The sequence below is a fragment of the Lissotriton vulgaris genome, unplaced genomic scaffold (genome assembly GCF_964263255.1).
Source record: "Lissotriton vulgaris unplaced genomic scaffold, aLisVul1.2 SCAFFOLD_886, whole genome shotgun sequence".
In the NCBI taxonomy this organism is placed as follows: domain Eukaryota; kingdom Metazoa; phylum Chordata; class Amphibia; order Caudata; family Salamandridae; genus Lissotriton; species Lissotriton vulgaris.
This window is the reverse complement of record NW_028250374.1, coordinates 185,598-210,493: the sequence shown is the minus strand read 5'-3', so window position 1 is coordinate 210,493 and position 24,896 is coordinate 185,598. Positions and strand designations below refer to the sequence as shown.

The following is a 24,896-nucleotide window of genomic DNA, read 5'->3' as shown; positions in this document are numbered from 1 at the left end:
GATGCTGATGACGAGCTCAGCTCGTCATCAGCCACGGGTGGCGTGTGCGGATGACGAGCTGAGCTCGTCATGTAACGCGGTATTTCGAAAAATGCCGCACAGCGGAAAAATCACTGCAGCAGCGATTCGGTTAAAGGAACTAGAACTCAAGGCCAGAAACGAAGAGGCCCGACCCCCGGGGAACAGAGAAGTCCCTGCCCCGGCCGAAGCTAAAGTGCATATACCAAAGGATGTTGTGAAAGAATATTACAAGGGGGACGACATCCAGTAATGGTTCAAGGCGCCATAACCTCCCCTCGAGTACCTGAAAAGGATTGGGGGGCCGGATTATGGGGTTGCTTCCTCAGTGAGGGGAGAGACACCATGCTGGACCTGCCCACCACTGTCATGAACTCCTACCCCCATATGAAGGACGCACCTAGTTACAGAAGACCAAATTATACCCCACGCCTCCTGCAGGGTGATATCAGCTGACAACTCCGTCCGCCCCTGCCGAATAGCTCAGGTCTCATTCGAGTGGGAGGGCGTCTCCGGGGAATTACGAGTAGCTGTCCGCACCGACATGCCCGTGGACTATCTACTAGGTAACGACCTGGAGAGCTCCCCGTGGAAGCAGGTAGAACGGAGAACTCACCTAGAGATGGTGGGCCTGCCCGAGTGCGTGCCTGCATGAACACACAATCCATGACCGCCCGAGCGTCCACCCCCGAGGGGGTAGAACCCGAGAACCCTCGCCCTGTCCCCGCCGAGCCAGAAGACAGCGGGCGAACCGAAGGCCTAGATCTTTTTCCCGGCGAGAGCAGTAACCCCGACCCGGGTTTTCCGGCCCTGCCGGTGAATCAACCCCGAACCCGGACGACCTCCCCGAGCTAGCGCAGTGGCACCAGGAGGGGGGGCCCTCTCGAGAAGAGTTCTGCCTGGAACAGACCTCCTGTCCCTGTCTAGTGGGGCCGCGGCAACAGGCCGCAGCCCAGGCCGCCGGTGACCAGTCCGGCTCCCACCACGTATATTGGGAAAACGGCCTACTGTATAGTGAGCAAAAGTCCGCCGAACTAGGGTCAGCCCGGGTGCTGGTGGTACCCCTACGTTTCCGCTGCTTTCTCCTGAACCTTGCCCATGATGTGCCCTTGGCGGGACACTTGGGACAAGACAAAACGTACCACCGTCTGGCCACGCATTTCTACTGGCCCCACATGCGCTCCGATGTGGAGGCCCACTGCAAGTCCTGCCCCACATGTCAGGCCAGCGGGAAGAGCTGCGGGAGGCGCAAAGCTCCACTCCAACCCTTCCCCGTGTTCAGTACCCCCTTTGAACGGGTGGGAATAGACATTGTGGGGCCCCTTTACCCCCGGACGTCCTTAGGCCACCGGTTCATCCTTGTCCTGGTAGACCATGCCACCCGATATCCCGAGGCCATTCCCCTTCGAACGGTGACGGCCCCCGTAGTGGGGCGGGCCCTCATGGGGATCTTCTCCCGGGTGGGATTCCCACGAGAAGTAGTGAGCGACCGAGGGACAAACTTCATCTCCAAGTACATGAAGTCCCTCTGGCAACAGTGTGGGGTGACGTACAAGTTCACCACCCCATACCATCCCCAAGGTTGAGCGGTTCAACCGCACCCTCAAGGGAATGATTATGGGTGCTCGAGGAGCCCCTGAGGCGCAAATGGGACGTCCTCCTTCCCTGCCTCCTGTTCGCGTACCGAGAAGTTCCCCAAAAGTCCTTGGGGTTTAGCCCTTTCGAGCTGCTATATGGACACCCCGTGCGGGGGCCCCTCAGCCTGGTCAAGGAAGGATGGGAGACGGCGTCTCTGAATCCCCCTCCAGATGTGTTTCGATACATTCTGGCCCTCCGAAACCAGACTCGAAAGTTCCTAGAGCTGGCCGAGGCAAACCTCGAGGCCAGTCAAGAAGAGATGAAAAGGTGGTATGACCAGAATGCCACTCTGGTCGAGTTTCAGCCCGGACAACAGGTCTGGGTGATGGCCCCTGTGGAACCTTGTGCCCTGCAGGACAAGTGGACAGGGCCCTTCAAGGTGGTAGAACGAAAAAGCCAGGTTACCTACCTCATCGATGTGCAGTCCCCCAGGAACCCCTTGCGGGTCCTTCATGTGAACTGCCTTAAACCCCACTTTGTGCGGTCCGAGTTGAGTTTACTCCTCGCCACCGACGACGGAGCGGAAGAGGACACGGATCCTCTCCCCGATCTCTTGTGTGCGAAAGAAAAAGATGGCTTCATAGAGGGAGTGAGTCTCTCCCCCTCCCTCACCCCCGAGCAGCGCGAGGACTGTCGCCAGCTACTGGGACAGTTCTCTGACCTTTTCTCTCTCGTCCCCGGCGTCAGCAGTTGGTGCGTCCACGATGTGGACATCGGGGATAGCCCTCCAGTACGGCACAGAGCCTACCGCGTTCCCGACCGAGTGCGAGCCTGCATCAAGGCAGAAGTCTCTAAGTTGCTAGCCCTGGGGGTGGTCGAAGCCTCCGCCAGCCCATGTGCCAGCCCCGTGGTTCTGGTTCCGAAGGCCGCCGCCCCTGGCGCTGTCCCCGAGCTGAGGTTCTGTGTGTACTACCGAGGGCTCAACGCAGTCACCAGAACCGACGCTCACCCCATTCCCCGAGCAGACGAGCTCATTGACCGTCTAGGGTCTGCTCGCTATCTCAGCACCTTCGACTTGACCAGCGGATACTGGCAGATCGCCCTGACAGAGGGAGCCAGAGAGAGATCCGCCTACTCCACCCCGGATGGGCACTACCATTTCCGGATGATGCCCTTCGGAATGAAAAACGCCCCGCCACCTTCCAGAGGCTGGTTAACCAGGTACTTGCTGGGTTGGAGGAATTCAGTGCCGCATATCTGGACGATATTGCAGTATTTAGCTCCCACTGGACCAAACATCTCCTCCACCTCCGGGAGGTCTTGTTAGCCCTGCAGAGGGCGGGTCTCACCATCAAAGCCAGCAAATGTCAAATCGGACAAGGGTCCGTGGTCTACCTGGGGCACCAGGTCGGGAGCGGCCTCGTGGCCCCCCTCCAACCCAAGATCGATGCAATCGTGGCCTGGGAGGCCCCCACCACCCAGACGGAGGTGCGGGCGTTCCTAGGACTCACAGGATACGACCAAAGATTCATAAAGGGGTATGGCAGCATCGTAGTTCCCCTCACAGAGTTGACCTCCAAAAACCAGCCGAAGAAAGTTAGCTGGACCCCCGCCTGCCAAGAGGCGTTCGAAGCATTGAAACACGCTATGTGTACTGCTCCTGTGTTACAGGCCCCCGACTACTCCCGAGAGTTCGTGGTCCAAACGGACGCGTCCGAGCATGGCATCGGAGCCGTCCTGTCCCAGATGAACAAGAAAGGCCTGGATCAGCCAGTGGCCTTCATTAGCCGGAGGTTACTCCCTCGAGAGTAAAGGTGGAGCACCATCGAGCGGGAGGCCTTCGCGGTGGTTTGGGCCCTGAAGAAGCTGAGGCCCTACCTGTTCGGTACTCACTTCCGGGTCCAGACCGACCACCGACCCCTCCGGTGGCTAATGCAAATGAGAGGGGAGAACACAAAACGTTGCGATGGTCCATCTCTCTCCAGGGGATGGACTTCACTGTTGAGCACCGGCCTGGTGTTGGACACGCCAACGCTGACGGCCTGTCCCGATTCTTCCGCCTCAGTGAAGAGAACCCCCAAGGGGATGGGTAGTTCTCTACGCCTTTCAGCTGGGGGGGGACGCGTGTTGGACCTGGCCTCGTAGCGTGGTTCCCCCCTGATCCTCAGCGCCCCATTAGCTCAGCCTGCACCCAGAATCCCTGGTCGTCATGCCCATGTCCGCCCCAAACGCCGCCGACCAGCCCCGGCATACCCCTGTACTCCTCCCCAGCCCTGCGCGCCAGACCCTGCATGGCCCCAGAGGCCCACCGGCAGCCATTTTCCCTTCCCGAGATCCCTTCTCCCTGGGCCTAGCATGACCCCTAGCCCCAACGACACTCAAGCTCCAGACACGCCAGCCCCCGCTGGGAGGGTGAGGGTTCCCCGAGTGAGATGAGACAGGGAATTTTGATTAAACCTCTGGACTCCCCTGAGAGACTGGTTTCTGTCACACCTCTGGCCATCCCCTGGGAGCCGGTTTCGATCGCACCTCTGGCCTCTCCGAGTACTGGCTCCAAACCATGCTGGGCGTCTGAGAATTCCCGGATGCACCCTCAAAGAGATCAAAGGGCCAACCGCAGGACCTCACCAACAACCAGCCCTCAAGGCCTAAGACCTCCGCCTGCGAGGGTCCGGACATCAAAGAGCCACTGGACTATATCAAGGCTCGCCCAAGAACTAGCGGGCAGTTGTATCCTGGACAAGAAATCCCTGCTGATCTGATCGCGGCTGACCCTTGGGGAAAACTGAACATTGGAACTCTTCGAGCCCTGCTGACGCTGTCGCGGCTCTTCCTCATATCTACGGAACTGGAACATCGGAGCCCTGCTGACCTCGTCGCGGCTCGATCTTGAACCTTGAAGATCTTCATTGAACCTTCCGAGCCCTGCTGACGTGGTCGCGGCTCCTCAAGAACTATCTACCGAACCGAGCCCTGCTGACTTCGTCGCGGCTTGAGGAGTACTCTGGTATGGCTAGACCATCGACGCTACCAACACGAACTGAGTTAACCTGAAGTGAGTAGGACATCCAGTACGACTATCATCCCCCGTATCCCCCCGGCTCGAGGATTGAGAGCTGTATGCAGGGTACGCATCGTACTGGCCAAACAACTAAGACTGTCCCGCTTCCCCGTTACCCGAATCTGAGACTTTATGATCCCTCGATCGCCTGTAAATAAGAGTGCTGATTCCTTTTCCTGTTCATAAAGAACGTGTTACTGAAAACCTACAGTGTGGTGTCCGTTCATAAGTGTGATGTGGTCTCAGTGTGTACGATTCATTACTCGAAGTCCTCCAGAGTGGGGACCTCTTGTCAAGGCTCGGCATTATTGGCAGGAGAGGTGGGTCACGGAGCAGTCGGTTAGACATAACCTGACCTCTGGGGCCGCCCCTTCTAACAATTATCCGTCCAACCAAGAAGCCCATGCACATGGTGTCATGGTATAGCCATGCTTGTAGCCAGATTCTCTAAATTGGGAAGTTGTGAGACTAATGGAGACATGTGCAAAAGTGCAGGCGACGTAACATCATGCTAGTGAGTGTATGAATTAGTGAACGAGTAGAATAGGTGAAGCGACAAGGTATGGCAACCAATTGTCAACTGACCGCACCAGCAGCACTGTTTGGCCTAGTATGGGTAAGTATCAGTCAGGGCCTCCTTATAGAGGAAATATTGCAAGCCAAGAAGGGATGGCAGAGGACATCACTGAAACCAGCCTAATGAATACGAGCTGGGAGGGAGGACAAGCAATACCAAACTAGTAGGGAATAATACTCTATTTCGATATTTAGCAAATGTTCCCACATATGCTCTACATATATATTTTAAGTATCATTCTGAAAAATACTAATGACTTGCATGCATATTATGTATATATATTGCCTTCCACAATCCCTCACATATCCTGTCACTTTTATCACTTATGTAAAATATATCTAAGTAACTGTCACCAATTAGGTTGTGTAAGCATCACAAAAAATAAATACATAAATAAATAAAATCCTACATTATGTGGAAAACTTCAGGTATGCAAATATATTCAAAAACATTATACAAGCAATTCAATTAAGAATAATTTATCACAAAAAATCTATTTATTGAGGAATACTCAAATAAGTGACTAAAAAGTAATGAAGCATATCCGCACTTAAATAGTGCTCAATTCGCGGAACCTCTCCCAGCAATAAAATGGAGACAAAAACAATGCTGGAAATTAAAAAGGGCCTGCATAAAAGGGATTCTTTACAGGAAAAATAATTAGGGCAACCTATCGCAATAAGAAATTCGGGAGAGAAATGGTGTGGCTATTATACTATACACTTATAACATGTGTAAAGCATACAATCTATCACAACACTGTAAATTAAAATGAGGGCTGCTATGTAAAAGATAGGATCATAGGAGATGGGGAATGGAACCTTTAAATAAGTGGTTCGTACTGGCACTGGCTTGACACTAAACGAAATGCACATAAGCCAGAATGATCAAGGGAGAAGACACCAACAAAGAAAGATCCATTACACCTCCTATCATGGAACAAAGTGGGAGCTAAACAATTGCTAGAGGACTGCATACCGCCACAAGATTGGGAAGAATACAATATAATAGTGCTTCAAGACACATGGACCTTGGATAATTTGCCGTTGGAAGGCTATACTCATTATTTCATAGAAGCAAAAAAGAAACAGAGTGCTACGGCCACCCTAAAGGAGGAATGGCTGTCTACATGTCGAAATCACTCGACATTAAATCTGATCAGTTCATATCTCCGGACCCTGGCAGGCAATTAGTCAAACTCTCGCAAAGGAGGAACCTGGGATTCAAAACAGAGCTATTGATCAATACATACATGCACCCAAGCTCAAACAAAATAAAAGCATTACATTTGTTACTAATAACAACGGTGGCAGAGGTAAGAAACATGCAACCTCTCTGGGATATAATTCTAACAGGCGACTTCAAAGCCAATCTGATTCACATACCGGAAGAAGAAGACAAACTAACATCACATAACACATACTGGTATGTGCCATCGCAGTTCTAGTTGCAGACATACCATCAAGTTCACACTGGTCAGACATTTGTGACAAAGCTAGAGTACCTAGAAATTCGGAGAACGACGCAGGGGGACATATCCCTCAAAGCTATTTAATGGAGTAGAACTACTATGCAGCATTCCACCTGGCTGGCAGGTTACATAATAAACCCAATTTACAAGGGGGGTGACTGAACAAACCCAGCAAACTACGACTCATTGCACTACTCGATGTTGAAGCAAAATATTATGCATCGATGATTCTGGCAAGCTTGACTGAGTGGTCAGAGAAGCAGAACTTGATCCCATACAACCAAACCAGATTGAAGAAAGGAACCGGAGCCACGATGAACAAATTAGCAGTATCGCAGATCGCCGACAAATGTAAAAGGGAAAGAAAAAGATGACACCTCTGCTTTATAGATCTAAAGGCAGCCATTTACCGAGTGGACCGACATAGGATGAGGAGTGCTGGCTCCCCACCTATTCAATCTGTTTGTGAGTGACTTAGCACCAAGGTTGGATCGGACAAACAATCACCCTCTCCGTTTAGGGTCTTTATCTCCGTCGCAGCTCTCATATGCTGATGATGTGGTACTAATGAGCCTAACACAGGTCCACCTCCAGAGGGCGCTAACAGAAACGCAGGACTTTGTAACAGTTATTAAACTGGAAATCCATTCAAGCAAGTCAAAAAACCATGCTGATCCAAAACAGATCAAGTCGTAACCTTAAAATCTGGTTGAATGGCAAGATGCTCGGGACGTTTCAAGCTACAACAACCTAGGAGTCTACCTAGATAACAGATTGAACCAACAAGCTCAGAGGAATTACATGGAAAAGGGGCTGGTGCGTTAACACTCGCCTTCAGCATTCTAGTAAAAAAATTAGAATGCCCATCTTTTAAACCTTTACTAGCAGTGATGGCAGCAAGGCTCTTGCCAACACTATCTTATGGTAGTATCACTCAACATGGGAAAGACTTCACACTTCTAACCAAATTGCTAGTTACCATCTATAAAAGGAACCTTCAAGTTGCCAAAAAGAGCATGGGAAAGACTTCATACTTTTAAACAAATTGCTAGTTACCATCTATAAACGAACCTTCAAGTTGCCAAAAAGAGCATCACCAGCATAAGTGCAGCTGGAATTTAGATTAATCAACTAATCATTAGGAAGGATCGACTCAACCATAAAAAGCTGGGGAAAATAAAACAATCAAGATCACTCACAAATCAGTGAAGCACTTTAGAAAGAAGTTGAAAAAGATAAAACAAATTACTCATTCAACAAAGATATATACACAAAGCCCTCCAAACCACCAAGACATGAGACTTGTAGAACAAAAACTTGTCTTTCTCAGCATGCAGACAAACCACCAAAAAAATGGTACGACTGCTGGTAGAAGACAAAAATACATTCAGCAAGTGAACACATGCATAGATGGTAATCAATAACTATGACTCGTTAAAACAAGCGCCTTACCTGAGCCTCACACTCTCTGCTTTTTTTTTTTAAGTTTAATACGCTTTATTAAGACAAAATACATCACACACCATTGGGCAAAAAATCTGAACAATATTGAAGAACAATAAAATTATACAGAATGAAATGTGCGATGAAATATAGTAACAAGCCATTTACAAAATGTTAGGAATCATAAGGTGAACAAAAAGAGGGTAAGGGAGGGAAAAAGAGGGGAAAAATAAGATAAGATATGCTCTACAACTGAGGGTCAAATAACAAAAGATACATATTATAACAAATGGGATGACGGTTGAAATGTACAAGTAGAATTACAATAATAAATAATTTATAAAAAGAAAAGAGAAAAAAGGCAAAGAAATAAAAAGGAGATTCAGGGGCGCTGGAAATTTTCAGAACAATTACGGGAACAGTGGAGATTTTATTTAAGTAAACAGTTAGTGGTAACCAAAATATGTCTCTATTGCTGTGTGAATTATGACAGGATGCAAAAGCAGTATCCAACCTATGATAGTGGCATAAATTATTCCACCAGGATTTGACTGAGAGTTTGCTTGAGTATTTCCAATTAAACGTAATCTGTTGAAAGGCTAAAGCTATCATGAGGTTGAAAAGTCCCTGCTCATGAGACAGTAACTCAATTGATTCTGATAGGCTACCTGTGAAGAGAATGGTGTTAGATATGGGGGTATGGAGATTAAAAATAGTAGAGATATTTGATCAAATTTGAGACCAAAAGGAGGCTACATGAGGACAAGAAAAAAGGAGATGATATAAATCACCTAATGGATGATCACAGGACCGACAAGTCTTGTTATCAGAGTGTGTGAAGGTAGCAATGGAGACAGGAGTAAAACACAATCTATGATACATAAAAAACATAGATTGAGTGGTGGAGGCATATCTGGAAATTTTTAACTATCTGATCCAGATCTCATTCCAAAAAATCAGTGCTCCATTCACAACCCTGATCCGCCTCCCATAAAAGTTTTATCTTAGCTTTGGTTCGGTCTGGATCAGCAGAGTTGAAGAATTTATAGACAAGGGAGGCCTTGGGAAGTAACAATAAAAGTTTTATAAGTGGATCCTACGTAGATAAGGAGGCTTCAGAGGGGAGAGAATAAAACATTTCTAAGATGGTTTCCATCAGTAATAGCAATGTGTGCTGAAACGAACAAGGACATTGAAAAGTAGATTGAAACTGGGGAAAGGAACATAGAGAAATACCATCAAAGACATCCTGAATCCAAATGACACCACTAGATCTCCAAGTACTCCAAAATAATGGTATGCTATTGATGGTAAGAAGGCGATTATGTATGCCAAAGAGGAGAAAATAAACATGTATTCCTTGAGATTAACCTTGGTTGCAAATAAGGTCTTAATAACGAGCAAGTGTATTTAAAGAGCGGGAGGGATGTGAGGCTAGTTTTGGCGGTAAAAGCGAGGACCTCTGAAAAAGAGAAAAGGGAAAGAAGGCTATGTTCAATATTGACCCATAAAGGAGTAGGAGAGGAGACATCAATCAGCATGTAGCTAATAAGAAGCCGGTTTAAGACAAAAGGCCTTATGATATAATCCAAAATTTGGAAAATGTACACCTCCAGTAGATTTCAGCTTCCTAAGATGAGATAGAGAGATTCTAGATTTTTTTTACTATTCCATAGGAATTTAGAAAGAAGAGAGTCCAGCTTTTTAAAATAAGGAGAAGGGATGTGAACTGGGAGCATTGAGAGAACATATAACACTATAGGGGTGACCATCATCTTAATAGAATCAAGACGTCCCCACCAAGAAAGAAAAAGAGGATTCCAGGAGGAAAGTAATTTGGAAATCCGATCCAGGATTCCTTTCAAATTGATTGTGACCAAATCTGGGATGGAATTAGTAAACCTACACCGAGGTATTTCATTTTTTAAGTGTTCCAGTGAAATCTCGTTACGTCAAAATAATGTTTGGAACAATGTTTGATTATGGGAAGAATTTCTGTTTTGTCTGAATTCTGTAACCTGATACCGCAGAGAAGTCTGAAATTTCTTGTAAGAAAGGGGGGAGAGAAGATTACGGATTGGATATCAAAAGTTAAATACCGTTTGCATATGCAGAAAGCTTTAAATGACAGTTGTCATATAGAAACCCAGAAATGGAAGAACTGTGACGAATATGCGACAAAAAGGGTTCCAGAGATAAGATAAAAAGAAGAGGAGATAAGGGGCAGCCTTGTCGAAAGTCACCATGATGGGAAAAACGTTTTAAGATGAGTCCATTGACCAATTCTCTGCTTTTTTAAAGAAACAACTAATGGTATTTCGGTTTGCTGAGCTACTGGCATTAGCAGATCTACCTAGTTGGAAATACAATGGTCCAATAACATGTATATTTGTGGACAAACAAAAGACAACTTTACTCACCTGATTTGCAACTGCGCATATTTTTATACAGCGTCAGCCACCTTATTGCGGCAAGACTTCAAAAAGAGAAAAATCAGGACATGCAGGGCCACCATCACCCAGTCCCTCAACCCATTGGACCCCCAACTGAACTGTAAGCCGCTAAAGTTTTTAAAGTATCACGAACTAGCCTTAAAAAATACTCCAGTTGAATCGACATTAAAAATTAAACTTGTGCACAATACTGAACAGTATTTAAAAACTTTTATTATCGCATAATAATTATATTGTGGAGGTTATACGTACCTATGATTTTATTTTGTATACTTGAATGTTTACACGTAACATTGTTACGGTTTTAATTTACCAAACAATAAAGTTACCTATTCTATTCAATGGTTGGTAATCTTTTAACTTCTAAGGACCCCCGCTTAATCATTACTAGAATCCGGGGAACCCCACTGAATCATTATTTGAATCAAGTGACCCTCAGTGAGTCACTATTAGAATCTGGGGACCCCGGCCTACGCAATTTTGGTGATCTGAAATGCTAAACAACACACAATAATATGAAAAATATGCCTATGCTGAAATATTTTATTTAATTCACAAACAAATATAACATACAAAATGGTAATTTTAATGGGAAGATTGGAACTTTTCTACATTCAATTGTCCATACTATATTCTGTTTGATGCACTTGCACAGCTCCCTGCTTAATTTTTAGTTCCCAAAATACAATTCCTTCACATTTACATAACGTTTTAACACTTCCAATATTGATTCTTTAATTTCTATACGTTTTATTACTGTGTTAATATTATTTTTTTTATAAGTAGTCAGTGGACCCCCCGGAGAAGGCTAGTTAAGAAAGACTGGTCTAAATAAGTTACTTTGTCACAGGGGTGTTCTCTTCATTAGAAATGGGAAGCACTAGGTTCCCAGAAGTAAGGCCTCTGAAGCTGTTTTTTTTATAGCTTCAGTAATGGTGATAGTAGCTGGATATTTTGCTGGAACAAACCAAGGTTAATTGAATCACACTGTGCCAAAGCCAGGCAGGATTCCAGCCTATACAAATCTTCTTAGCCCAAACAACTAGTCCACTTTGTTTAAAGAAGAATCCCATAGTGCCCACACTGCATGAAACAATATTCTATTTACGAAGGGTAAATTGGAAAGCATACCACAAGACAACACTAAGAAACATATTTGCTTAAGTTAATAAAAGAACAACATTGAGGGATTTTACAGGTGTAAGAATTATGCTACGCTCTAGTTCAGACTTTTCATCTATTTTTACAAAAGAACTTGTTTACAATGAAAGCTAAGTATTTTATATGTAGTACAACATACATAATAGATAAGTAAGAACTTTAAATGGAATGAATGAGAGGAAAGACCACAACCTCAATAAAGAAAAAGTAAAACAAATATGTTCTTACTGTGGGCAAAATCCGAATTTTGCATGTTACTGGTTTAGAAATTCCTTTGACGAGTGTGCTTAGAATCTAGAGTTAGAAAAAGAGAACACACAATTTTTTTTTAAATCACACATGCAGCAGTTGTCATAGCTTATAAGGAATCTTAAACAGTAATCAGCGCACTATTTTCCACTATGTAAGCATCTTCCTCCTATTCATGCTCCTTGCCTTTTCCCTCTTTCTTTACCATGTAACTCTTTTATTGATCGCTTTGCAAGTCTGCCAAAACAGGTCAAATGAAAAGATGAGCAAACCCACCCATCATCTTTATATACAGAATTCACCTATGAATTGCCACAGATTTACAGTTCCTAAACGTTTACAGTCTAACTGAAATTTAAACGAAATATGACTGCAAGAATCGATAAGAAAACTTATCAGTAAACTGTTCCGTTCCGGCCGTATTTAGATCTCGGCAGACAGGTAACGCCGTCACAACACAACATACCCTGTCCTCCGAAATATGAATCCCATAAGATAAAATGGGATTTATATTTCGGTGGATAGGATATCGGTCACCGTTGTGACTGAGTAACGTGTCTGCCGTGATCTAATTCAGGTCTTTTGTTCTTAAGAAAATCAGACTTGTTTTCCACCTTTTAAGATTAAGGCTGACGTTTATTCTGTACTGAAGGCGCCTCAGGCGCACGTTAGCTCAGATCCTTTTTTTGACCAAGCACTACCTCGAACAATAGCCTGAAATAATTTAAAATTAATAAGTCAATATTAAACCCTGAAACTTTCATGAAAAGTCATTCCCTTAGCATAAGAACAGGAGAACATAAAGCAAATTTAATTTTCCATCCGGAGGACATCAATGCACTATGGTAACAGGGGTGTAAAGTTAAGGAGGCAACAACGTGCTGGATCTGACACCATCAGCCTCCTTGAGAATAGTACAGTCATGATGACTGCTTGTGACTCCGGCCTAAGCATTTTTGATGATTTGAACTGCAAAACAATACACAAAAATACAGAAACAAGCATTCATCAAACAAATACATAAATGGTGAAATATTTTATTTAATTCCGCATTTTTTTTTTAATCAACATTTTAATTGTAATGGAAAGATTGGAGTTTTTCTAAATTCAGTTGAAGCCACACAACATTCGTACTATATTTTATTTGATGCACTTACACTGCTCCCATGAATCAAATTGAGGATACTAACTTAATGTTTAGCCACCAATTTCAAATTCTTTTGCATTTACAGAACGTTGTAAAAATGTACATTACTTCTTTATTTCTATACACTTTATAAATCGATTAATATGATTTCATTTGTTTAAACAGTCCCTGACCCCTTAAGTAGGCTTTGCAGACCCCCTGGGGTCCTCGGACCAAGGGTTAAGAATCACTGCTCTAACTTCTAGGCACAGACATACATTAATTCATTCAAAAAGGGTCCGCCACCTATGGTCCACTTAGTCTCCCAGACCATCAGCAACAAACTGGTCTACATAACCTCCCCACTCTCAAGAGCACTGGTATAAAGGATCACATTGAAGCAAGCTAACAACTACCCTTGAATGGACACAGTTGCCATGGCATCAATGGTAGCCCCACATCATTGGGAACTTACCCTTGACATACTGAGCTAGCTGTGTTCTTAGAGTCCATACCTTGCATTCGCACAACACTGACATGGACTCCTGCCTATGAGCACCAAGCAGCTATTTTCTCACTGGCTAAAGCGGACTCATCACATCAAAATCAGGATAATTAATACCCCGAGTGGACTTGGTGCAAAACCAGGCTAGGCTAGCACATGTACGAAGTTGGATACTGCTCATCATATAAATTTGGTTAACCACCAGCTCCCTCACTTGCTTTGATGAGGTATACTGCTTACTTAGACTCTTCATATTAACCACAAAACTGTGCACAAAGGTAGAATATCAAGTTTAGGAGGGAGAGTGGTGATAGCCTGTGTAAAAAATATCCACTGCTTAGTAATCTGCACTGTATCATATAAACCTCTGAATTCATAACTATGCATTTCTCCAGCTCACCGAATATCTCCTTCACCAAGGCTCTGATACATAGGAACTCAAAATACCAAAGAGGGTTTGTGGAAGAAATCAAGGAATTGGCAATCTACAACTAATATCCTCCAGATATGTGCATCAGTTTGGATGGCAGTTTATACAATAAATAAGTCTCTGAAATTCATCAAAACCTAAAGCGATGGGCTTCTCCCAAAACGCCAAAAGCCCCGCACACAAGGTGGAAAACACTGTTGATGAGGCCCTGTCTGCTAGCCTAAAGATATCCAAGTTAACATTTATTGATCCAGTATTGGAGGTACACACACTCCCAAATCAGGATGCATGTGTCATCAAAATCAGAGGCCCACACACCCACAGCCTAGTGCCCTACTCCATTCAAGCTACATAATCAAATGTGATCCAAAACAACCGCAGGACAGCTTGTATGCCAATCATAAACCCTTAAGACCAGAGCATGTTCTCAAACACCTGCAGTAACGACAACCACATGACCAATCTGCATCCAGCATCATTGAAGAGTACATGTGGAAAGTCACTGCAAGATGTCAAACAATCCAATTGATTCTCTTCAAAATCTACATGAGGGGATACCACAAAATGCTAATACGAGTCCCAACAAAGCTCATCATGCAGCTCCAGCAATCCAAGAATAAAATCAAACATTGGAAATCTGAGACCCAAAAGATTCCAGAAAATACTCCTATATTATCCTTAATACTATGAAATCTGATCACATTACAATATCCTATTTCAGATCTATTATTTTAGCCATGCTAAAAGCCAACTTCTCAACCTTCAAACCAATAAGTCCTACTGCAATTCATCCAGGTCACAAGGAAACCAAGGCTTTTCCACTTGCTTCTTAATCCATGTCTTCCTTTCTCAAAAGCAATCTCGACACCTTTCTACTGTAATTCTGGAAGCACTGAAACTGAATACTTCCCTCCCACAGGACTGAATCCTAGAGGACTTAAAACAAGACAATATCTTTCTTGTAGAGGAGATCCATATGGGACACCAATGACCTTGCCAACTACAGCTCCATATCCAACCTAACCCTCTTTATCAAAATCATGGACAAAAGGGCCTTAGATTAACCAAGGTCTTCCGAGTAATCAAACCCACTTGTACTCAGGTATCAATCAGGTTTGATGTCCTTTCAGGAGAAATAAAACCTGATTGGAAAATGCCAGGGAAGAGCTTCTTGCTATCGTGGACTGGGACATTTAAGTATTAAACCTGCTAGAACTATATATGAAACAATGAAACACAACAAGATGGAGATTATGACTGGAAGCTGGCTTCAAGAACTGGGAATAGCCTATGACACATTAGGAAAGTCATATTCCTTGGGTACGGGTTTAATGCTGACCAGCCTTCCTTCCAGAAGATTTCTGCAGCTTTAAAATTCATAAAGGTACAACTAACAGTCTTCAAGACGGCTCTACCATTTCTGTAGTTTGAGTCTAAGGTATGTTGCAAAATGGGTTCTGCCCAATTTAATAAGCCAAATTATCACCCAGTTTTAGACTTTTTAATGTGGGTGAGTCTCACTACATGTGTCTCACCTACAGGAATTTCTTGGTAAACAGACTGCAAGTTTTTACCGCCAGAGTCTGCCTTTCAAGATTAGGCTGCTGCTTCGCAGCTAAGGTAAGGAGCACTTGGCTGGTTACATGTGTACAAAGGTGCACATGTGTGTGCTGCACGTGCGAGACTACTGTTGTGCGCAGTCTGGTATCTGCGCACAGGCAACCTGGCATAGAGGGTACTCTGTAGTGTTAGATATTGACCTGGGGTAGGCCTTATAATATTAGTGGGCACTCACATGGAAAGTCAGTATGAAATATTGTTTTGTCTGGAGTGACGCTTTATTATACACATTGGGGGAGTTCAGCCATAGAGTGGCCTTATGCTTCCCTTAGGACTACAAAGTCCCACGAGGTATGAAACTGGGTGGAAAGTGTGCGCCCCATTCATATTCTCAGGTTCCAAGACCATACATGTACACTTTATGGGCTGTACAGAATTGTCATATTTCTCTGGCTCAGCTCAGGATCAGAGACCAGAGCTTTGCCACCCTGCTACACCAAGTTAATTACATTTCTCACCAGCAGAGGGAACAAAGGCCACCCACACAAAAGGAGTAATTAACAGTGCTTCTCTTTGCTCCTGAGAAAGAAAGGGAAGAAACCCCATGTTCATGCTCCCGTCTTCGTGCTCCCCAAACTAGAGGAGGAGGGGCCCGGGACCAATTTCTGGGCCCAAAGGATACAGGGGTGGAGCGCCGCTGTGCTCTCCTGCTTATGATGGGCACTCCCTCTCCCTGTCTGGGGTGAGCAGGAGGCTACCGAAGAAAGCAAACCCTGACAGCAGGAATGGGTAGGGTAGGAGAGCTTCTGGCTTCCATGGCAGCAAGGAAGTTGCTACTCCAGTGGGGAGCAGGCCAGGCCGCTGGTGGTGGGCTCCCAGCTGTCCCAAACGAATGGAGGCATGTGGGGTGCCTGGGTAGGACAGGGCACCCCCAAAAATAAAAAAAAAGTGGAAAAAGGGAAGTTGTGTGGCACTAGGCAGCTTGAAAGAAAACATCTGGAGCGCTATTTCAATATTCACCGCTTCTCTGGCAGGATCACCCCATAATGCCTTGTGGGGATAATTTGCATATGTTTTCCTCCCAGGAAAACAGGGGAACCACCAACAAACTTTATTGTGGGGGCTGTAAGATTTACAGCAGCCCCTCCCCCCGAAGAAATATGAAACTGACCCTACGTTTGCAGGGTCTATGGCTGCTTTTGGCTTTTGCATGTTTATTTAACTATTTCCATGTGTCGGATGGCCCCCGGCAGTCCGACGTCACAGTGGGCGTGTGCGGAGGATGGCCAGGGGCCATTAGAACCCCGCCCACTCATTATTTCGCCAGTACCGCAGCGGATTTCGCACAGCGGTCAATGGGTTAATGTAAAGGCTTTAGTAACCATTTGTGTTGACAAATATTCTTGACTAATTTTTAAATGCTTTATTAACAATTACTATTTCCTTTACACGTGGTTATTATTAATAACAGGGAATGATGATGGGCTTAACCTGTGGATTACTTGTCTTTTAATGTGATTACCCATTGATAAAGTCAATAGGCATATTTTATGTTAAGTGATACCCCCTAACAGTGTGATGTCTATCTGGTATACGTAGGGGGTACTGTGATTTTGGAGACCATGACCCTTATGCGGTCAAATGGGATTTCTGAATCCAAGGTATTTCAATCTGCCTTATCTATATATTTGTAAATTAATGTGAAGTATTTAGTAGGGTGTGGGTAATAAATGGTACTTCTCCTTTTCTAAAGAAAATGCACTGATTAGACAATCAGTGTTGAGTGTTATTGCTTGCCAGATGATGGTGATTACTAGCCCACCCCACCTCGCCTGAGTAGGCTTTGGACTGCTCTGCTTCGCTGCCCTGGGAGAGTCGAGTGCTACACTAAAGGTGCTTGGTTCCCAGTAGGGTAAATTGTGGACCTATTACTTGTGCAGTCCTCACATCCTGCACAACTAATAACCCACTTCCCTACAAGGTTTAACTAAAAAGGTCATTAGTTATATCACAATTCAAATACTAAGAGTGAGTGACTACTGGAGCGTCAAAAAAAAACAACAGAACTATACATACCACAAAAGGTCCCAAATCTGTCTTTATTTCAACATGAAAGGTCAGAAAAACATTAGATCTAAGCTGTTTCCGAACTGATGAACAAGCTGTGAAAAATTAAGTTGGCCAGGTATGAGAGGCGCTGTAAAGCACCCAAGCTTTTAGAAGAAGAGGACAAGCAAGACAAACCGGAAACCCTTCCTCTTAAGGGGACACTGATAATACATTTCACAAGGGCCACAACATATTTTGAGGGAGCAGCATTAGAATGTCTCAAGATATTTGCCTCATTCTTATTGGCCCATTACTGGTACATTTATATGGAGATGCAATACCTATAACTAACATATTCCCATGCCAAATAATGCCTTTGGACATTGCCTAAAATAACACTATGTTAATTTCATAGTTCTATATCGCCCGATTCTCACAATGCAGTGTACAACAGTGCCACTACTAAGCAACTCAAAGGAACTTTAGCGTTAACTAACCGCTGATAAGTTAAAGGTGAGACTCAAATTTCTGCTGCTCAAATTGTCAATGAAGTTTGGAGCAATCACAATGGTATGCTGATCTGTCCTCTTCGTTGCACATCAGAGGAGAGAAAAGCTAGGCAGGGAGGCCCATCTACACAAATCTTTTAAATATCTGTGAAGCAAGATGAGAAAAGGGACGCAAGGGTAGCAGTGGGAACATCAATAGCACATTACAGTGAAAACACATCATTATCCGAGAGATATGAAACCATGCATTTGACCACTTAAGGAGTGCTCATTTCCAACACAGTTAGTACTAATTGCAACATATCAATTATTACCACTCATTCAACTGAAAGTCCCTGGAAATTGTATTTTCAGAATCCTATCTTTGTGTTATCTGGGTTCTCTGAATCATATCTACAAAACAGCCTTTTGAATGAAACATAACACTGAATTCAGTAGAATCTGCTTTTAGGTTCCAGCTACATATCTTTTTTCATAACACTTTTCCCATGTGGGATGTATAGTACATGGTAGGGTTTCACAGTTCTCAAAGCAGAACTACACCACGTAGCATTACACTGAATACGACTGACTTCTATTCATTTTAGAAATACAGAATAGACTATGATTATGGCATAGCTTAAATAATGGAGTTTTAAGTAAAATGTGATTGAATCTCGGAAAACGAATGTACCACATTAACAATCAATGACAGTTAAGATATATAAACCGATATTTTTCAAGTTAACAAGAGTGTTCCTTAGTCAACAAGTTTCTATCACGATAAAGTCTATGGTTCGAACTGTACTCCTCAAATGAACAAAAAAGCAATATAATTACTCATGTCCAGGGATGTGTCAGACTTGCAACATTCAGCTACGTTTTCGCGTATATTGTATACCACTGTTTCATGAAGTGAAATGTACACTTACGATGCATTATGTCTTTTTCAGCATTTATGCCATGGTTGTATATTAGTGAGAGCATATAAAACAGTCTCAAATACCTTGAAGTCTTGGATGGATAGTTAAAAAAAAAAGTCCCTGGGGGATCCTGCACCACCTGTCTCACAGTAGTACTCAACAGCGATCAGACCACCATTTTCTGTTTTTGAAAATTCTACTCTTTAATGAAAATGCTCGAATTACTACTGAAGTCACTGCTATCCATCTGTTTATCTAGCGAAATAGGAAGAGTTATAAGACCTTCCAAAGGGAAAAAAAGATACCCAAGCTTTTATCAGTCTCCAGTTCAAGCCACTGCATGTCTTACTCAAGACTCATCCCATTTACGAAACCATTTTTTAGGTCTCGCCTACGCAGCGTACATGCGCTGCATAGGACACCTTTAGCCGTTGTGCAGCTCTTTTTCAAAGCACATATTGGTGCTTGTGGCGGCATACGCCTTGGGGGAGTACGCAGCTGCGCGCCACGAGTATGTGCTTTGAAAAAGAGCAGACTTCTCTCCCCACCGCGCGTGCAACACTCGCGGGTGCACCCCTCCGCCTCTCTCTCCCGCTGCAGCCTGCACACCTTTCTTTTTTCTTTAAACTTTCAGCACAAGGCGCACGCTTGGTGCTTTTGAGTTTGTGCGTTTTTCTATTGTGTGCATGTGGTGATGTGTGTGGCATAGTGTGTTGTGCGTGCGTTGGTAGTGGTTATGTTTCCCATTTCTCGATTGGGAAACATATTCCTTGCGTCATCCCAACGTACTTCTAGATAAATAAGGCACGTTTCATTCTCTCCCTATGTCGTCCTGTGCAATATACACGATGTATACATCACTCTGTTAAAATAGTTCTGCAACACATAACACCTGTGGAGAGTCGCGCTGCTTTTTAACGTCCTATTATTGCGCGCAAACATTATTTAAATCTAGACTCCTGCTCCGAGACCTTATTAGATCTAGATTTTGCAGGATCTCTCTAGGTGTTAATGGTAAGCACTAGCTTCATGAAAACCAGCACAGCTATTTCATAAGCACATTTCTCACGCAATTAAGAGGATATAAGTACAAATATCTGTATGGATAAAAGCACGTGCAGACAGGCATTAACGGGACACGCAGATATTGAAAACGGAAACCCCTGATCAGTCATATGCATAAATATTTACACATCAAGCCTTACATAGACAGTAAGTTATGCAGTAATTAAGTTGTTCTGCATTACACTGTCTACTCATTACTGACCTACCCAGTAGCACTAGTACTTGCACAATGCCTCCAGAAGAGACTCCAGCGGATCCAGAACGCCTCAGCCAGACTCATCCTCGACATCCCACGAACCAGCCACATGACCGGACATCTGAGAGACCTCCACTGGCTCCCCGTCAACAAAAGAATCACCTTCCGCCTCCTCACCCACGCACACAAAGCCCTACACGACCAGGGCCCGAGCTACCTCAACAGCCGAATCAACTTCTACGCTCCCAAACGCCACCTCCGATCAGCCAACCACGCCCTCGCCGCCGTCCCCCGCATCCGAAGAGCGACTACGGGAGGAAGGTCCTTCTCCTACCTGGCCGCCAAGACCTGGAACTCCCTCCCGACCGACCTGCGCCTGACCCAAGACCACCTCTCCTTCAGGAAGAAGCTGAAGACCTGGCTGTTCGAGCAGTAGCGGCACCCCCCCCCCCCTCCCACCCCCCCCCCCCCAGCGCCTTGAGACCCTACGGGTAGGTAGCGCGCTATACAAGTGTCACTGATTGATTGATTGAGTTCGAGTAATGATTATTGACGCACTTGCCATTTTAAATATAACAAGCCAACCGGTAAAGCATGTCCAGGAGTGATTGAGGGCAACAGAATAACAAAAGAAATCATCTTACCCTGTCAGCGTGAGAAGAAAGAAACAAGCATTTGCAATGCAATAGGTCTCACATTTGCGAGCGTTTGAGCTATTGGCATTGTAAATGGCAATGCCTTTTATTTTTGGGTTGGTTTTTAAAACAGGAGTAAAAGTCATTGTCATTTACAATGCCAATAGCTTAAACTCTCGCAAATGCGAGACCTATTGCATTGCAAATGATTTTTCCTCTTCTGTCTGTCAGTTAGCAGAGAAATACATTGCAGATGCTTCATTGTCAAACAGAGTCTGAATCAACAAGATAACTCTTGATTTCTCCAAGTCTGCAAATAGTAACGAAGGACAGCCCTGAATAGATGGCACATAGGCTGGACATTTGTCAAGATAATGGAAAAGGGAACAAATCAAGGCTAAGCCTTAGACCATCTGTTCACCCAGACGTCTTGCATACCATCTTCAGGGCCTCTGAATGAGTGCAATGCAAAGCATGGGCTTTGTCTTACAGAGCGTAAAAGCCTCTTTGACTACATGACAAGTTCAATTTCTGTATGAATGCATTTCTGTGGCAAGTTGCTTGTTTAGGCACCCTCTGGTTGAGGAGGATTTGTGCTTGTCAATGACCCTGGGCTCCAACTTGAGTCTGGGTTCTGGCCTACAATTCGAGTCAAAATGGATGCCAAGCGAGAAGTGGATGGAAGCCCATTACCTGCTCTGCTCAGTGTTGTGTAGTGAGATGTTTATGGTTAAGCTGGGTATTATCTTCCAAGCATCATTCCACCTCTAATAATGTCCCAGCCCGCAGTGGGTTGTTATTGAGAGGTGTGAGGGAATGTACCAGGGATATAACTCAGCATGCCCGTCTTGTAACCCTGTGAGTTCAGCCTTTCATTTGCTCTTCATATCACACAGAGCTAAATGTCTTAGACAGTGCTGGAAATGTCCAGAACATGCTATTCCTGCACTGATTCTGTGACATACGGTAAAAACAAAAACCATAACCACAGAGGTACTATCCATAAATAAGTGTTCTGTTTATAACATGAAGTCACTAGCATAACACCACCAAAATTGTTTCAGTAAGCAAAGGCAAACAACTATTCGCTTTACCAATGCTTTTTCATGTGATATAATATGTTATAATTGGTATTGCACCATTACAACGCAACTTTTACAACGCACTACCATTACATCGCAACTTTTACAACGCAAATACCATTACAATGCATGCCATTACAACGCATGTCATTACATAGCAGATACTATTACAATGCATGCCATTACATCGTAAGTATAGGTAAGTATATAATTTTAATTTTATTTTATTTTACATTATTTTATTAATTTAATTAATATTAAAAATAAAATAAAATATTAATATATTAATTTAAGTAATTTTGGGGTATTTTTAGGTTTTAGGGCTGGGTTTGGTTTTTGGGGTACAGAAGTATTTTTAGGTTTTAGGGCTGGGTTTGGTTTTTGGGGTACAGGGGTATTTTTAGGTTTTAGGGCTGGGTTTGGTTTTTGGGGTACAGGGGTATTTTTAGGTTTTAGGGCTGGGTTTGGTTTTTGGGGTACAGGGGTATTTTTAGGTTTTAGGGCTAGGTTTGGTTTTTGGGGTACAGGGGTATTTTTAGGTTTTAGGGCTGGGTTTGGTTTTTGGGGTACAGGGGTATTTTTAGGTTTTAGGGCTGGGTTTGGTTTTTGGGGTACAGGGGTATTTTTAGGTTTTAGGGCTGGGTTTGGTTTTTGGGGTACAGGGGTATTTTTAGGTTTTAGGGCTGGGTTTGGTTTTTGGGGTACAGGGGTATTTTTAGGTTTTAGGGCTGGGTTTGGTTTTTGGGGTACAGGGGTATTTTTAGGTTTTAGGGCTAGGTTTGGTTTTTGGGGTACAGGGGCATTTTTAGGTTTTAGGGCTAGGTTTGGTTTTTGGGGTACAGGGGTATTTTTAGGTTTTAGGGCTGGGTTTGGTTTTTGGGGTACAGGGGTATTTTTAGGTTTTAGGGCGGGGTTTGGTTTTTGGGGTACAGGGGTATTTTTAGGTTTTAGGGCTGGGTTTGGTTTTTGGGGTACAGGGGTATTTTTAGGTTTTAGGGCTATGTTTGGTTTTTGGGGTACAGGGGTATTACGACTTTAAATAAATTAAATTAATTACAATATTTTCAATTATGAAATCAATTGAATTACATTACTTAAATTAAATTAAATTAATTACTTTTTTAAATTTAATTTATTAAAATTAAATAATATTATTTACAATTTTTAAATTAATTAAATTTCTTTAATTATATTAAATTATATTATATTAAGTATTATTTTAATTTTATTTACATATTTATTGTAATAAATTACATTATATAATTTACTATTTATAAATTTATTATATTTCATTAATTATATTATATTAAATACATTAAATTAATTACAATTTTCATTTTAATTAAATTACTTTAATTAAATTAAATTAATTACTTTTTGAAAAAAATTTAAATTATATTTATTAATTTAAATTAATTAAATTAACTATTACATTTTTAAAAAAAAGATATACTTACCTATACTTACGATGTAATGGCATGCGTTGTAATAGTATCTGCTATGTAATGACATGCGTTGTAATGGCATGCATTGTAATGGTACCTGCGTTGTAAAAGTTGCGATGTAATGGTAGTGCGTTGTAAAAATTGCGTTGTAACGGTCTGCGTTGTAAAATAACGCGTTGTAACGTCATAGATCCGTTATAATTAGGCTGCAACATGTACAGTAGAGCCAAACAGTGCAGAAAGAGCCTCAGCAACTTTCGATCTGTAACAAATGTGATAGGTGATACTAAGGTGCGCTTGCTGTAGGTATATCCGAGTCTTCTTTGCATTTTGCACATGAGGTAGTTATTCCCCTATGAAGTGCAAAGAAAAGTAGAGGGAACTTTGGGAAGCAAACCTAAACTAGAAAACAGGACCACCTTGTACTGAAAAAGACAAAGATGAGTTCCACTGCAGAGCAAGGCTGAACCATTGTCAAGCCAGGAAACTACCAATCACAATCAGAAAAGCCATCTTAGCTGAACAAACCTAAAGATTCACGCTCTCCAGGCTCAAATATGGCATTTTGTAATGTGGAAAGGTCCATAGGTATGTCCAATCATGGACACAGAGAACAAATTACAGGGTGCTAGTTAAACAAAACAAAAGCCAGGAGGCAAGATGCTACCTGCTACATATACAGAATTGTGAATGCCCCCAATGGTGTATCAGAGAGAACACAACCAACCCTGAAAAAAATCCACTGTGTAGAAAATCCAATCAGTGTTGAGTGTTATTGCTTGCCAGAGGATGGGGATTACTAGCCCACACACCCTCGCCTGAGTAGGCTTTGGACTGCTCTGCTTTGCTGCCCTGAGATAGTTGAGTGGTACAATAAAGGTGCTTGGTTCCCGGAAGGGGTAAATTGTGGACCTATTACTTGTGCAGTCCTCACATCCTGCAAAATTAATAACCCACTTCCCCACAAGGTTTAACTAAAAAGGTCATTAGTTATATCATAATTCAAATACTAAGAGAGAATGACTACTGGAGGGTCAAAAAAACAGAGCTATACATACCACATACCACCACTCGTAGTAGGCAACAAGAAATGGCCAGCAATCATCAAGAGGAACACCGGGCCTGAAAATTCTTCCTGTGCCTAATGCACAATTTTGAAGTTGATAACTGCCATGGTGGCTCGATATAAAGGACAACCCTGACAGAACACACTTCAGTGTAAAACACTAACTGTTCCAGATCCGAAAACCCCCTTAAAGGCACAGCAAAGCATGACTAAGGTTTGCAGAATACATCAGAAAGGATGGGTGGGTTGGAAACAACCAAGTTGGTTGCATGGCCAGAACGTATAAAAGAGAAAAGAATGGTCTGTGAGCCCCTC

At 43.5% G+C, this 24,896-nt stretch overlaps 1 protein-coding gene across 1 annotated transcript in view; it reads right to left on the bottom strand.

The window, feature by feature from the left end:
• Positions 1 to 24,896, bottom strand: part of DUS2 (dihydrouridine synthase 2) — a gene marked incomplete at its 5' end in the record, with an annotated part of 471,998 nt that overhangs the window by 283,445 nt on the left and 163,657 nt on the right. The window contains one exon of the mRNA XM_086950567.1: positions 11,991 to 12,056. Coding sequence (XP_086806693.1) covers positions 11,991 to 12,056 — 66 coding nt within the window. The remainder of the gene's footprint in view (positions 1 to 11,990; positions 12,057 to 24,896) is intronic.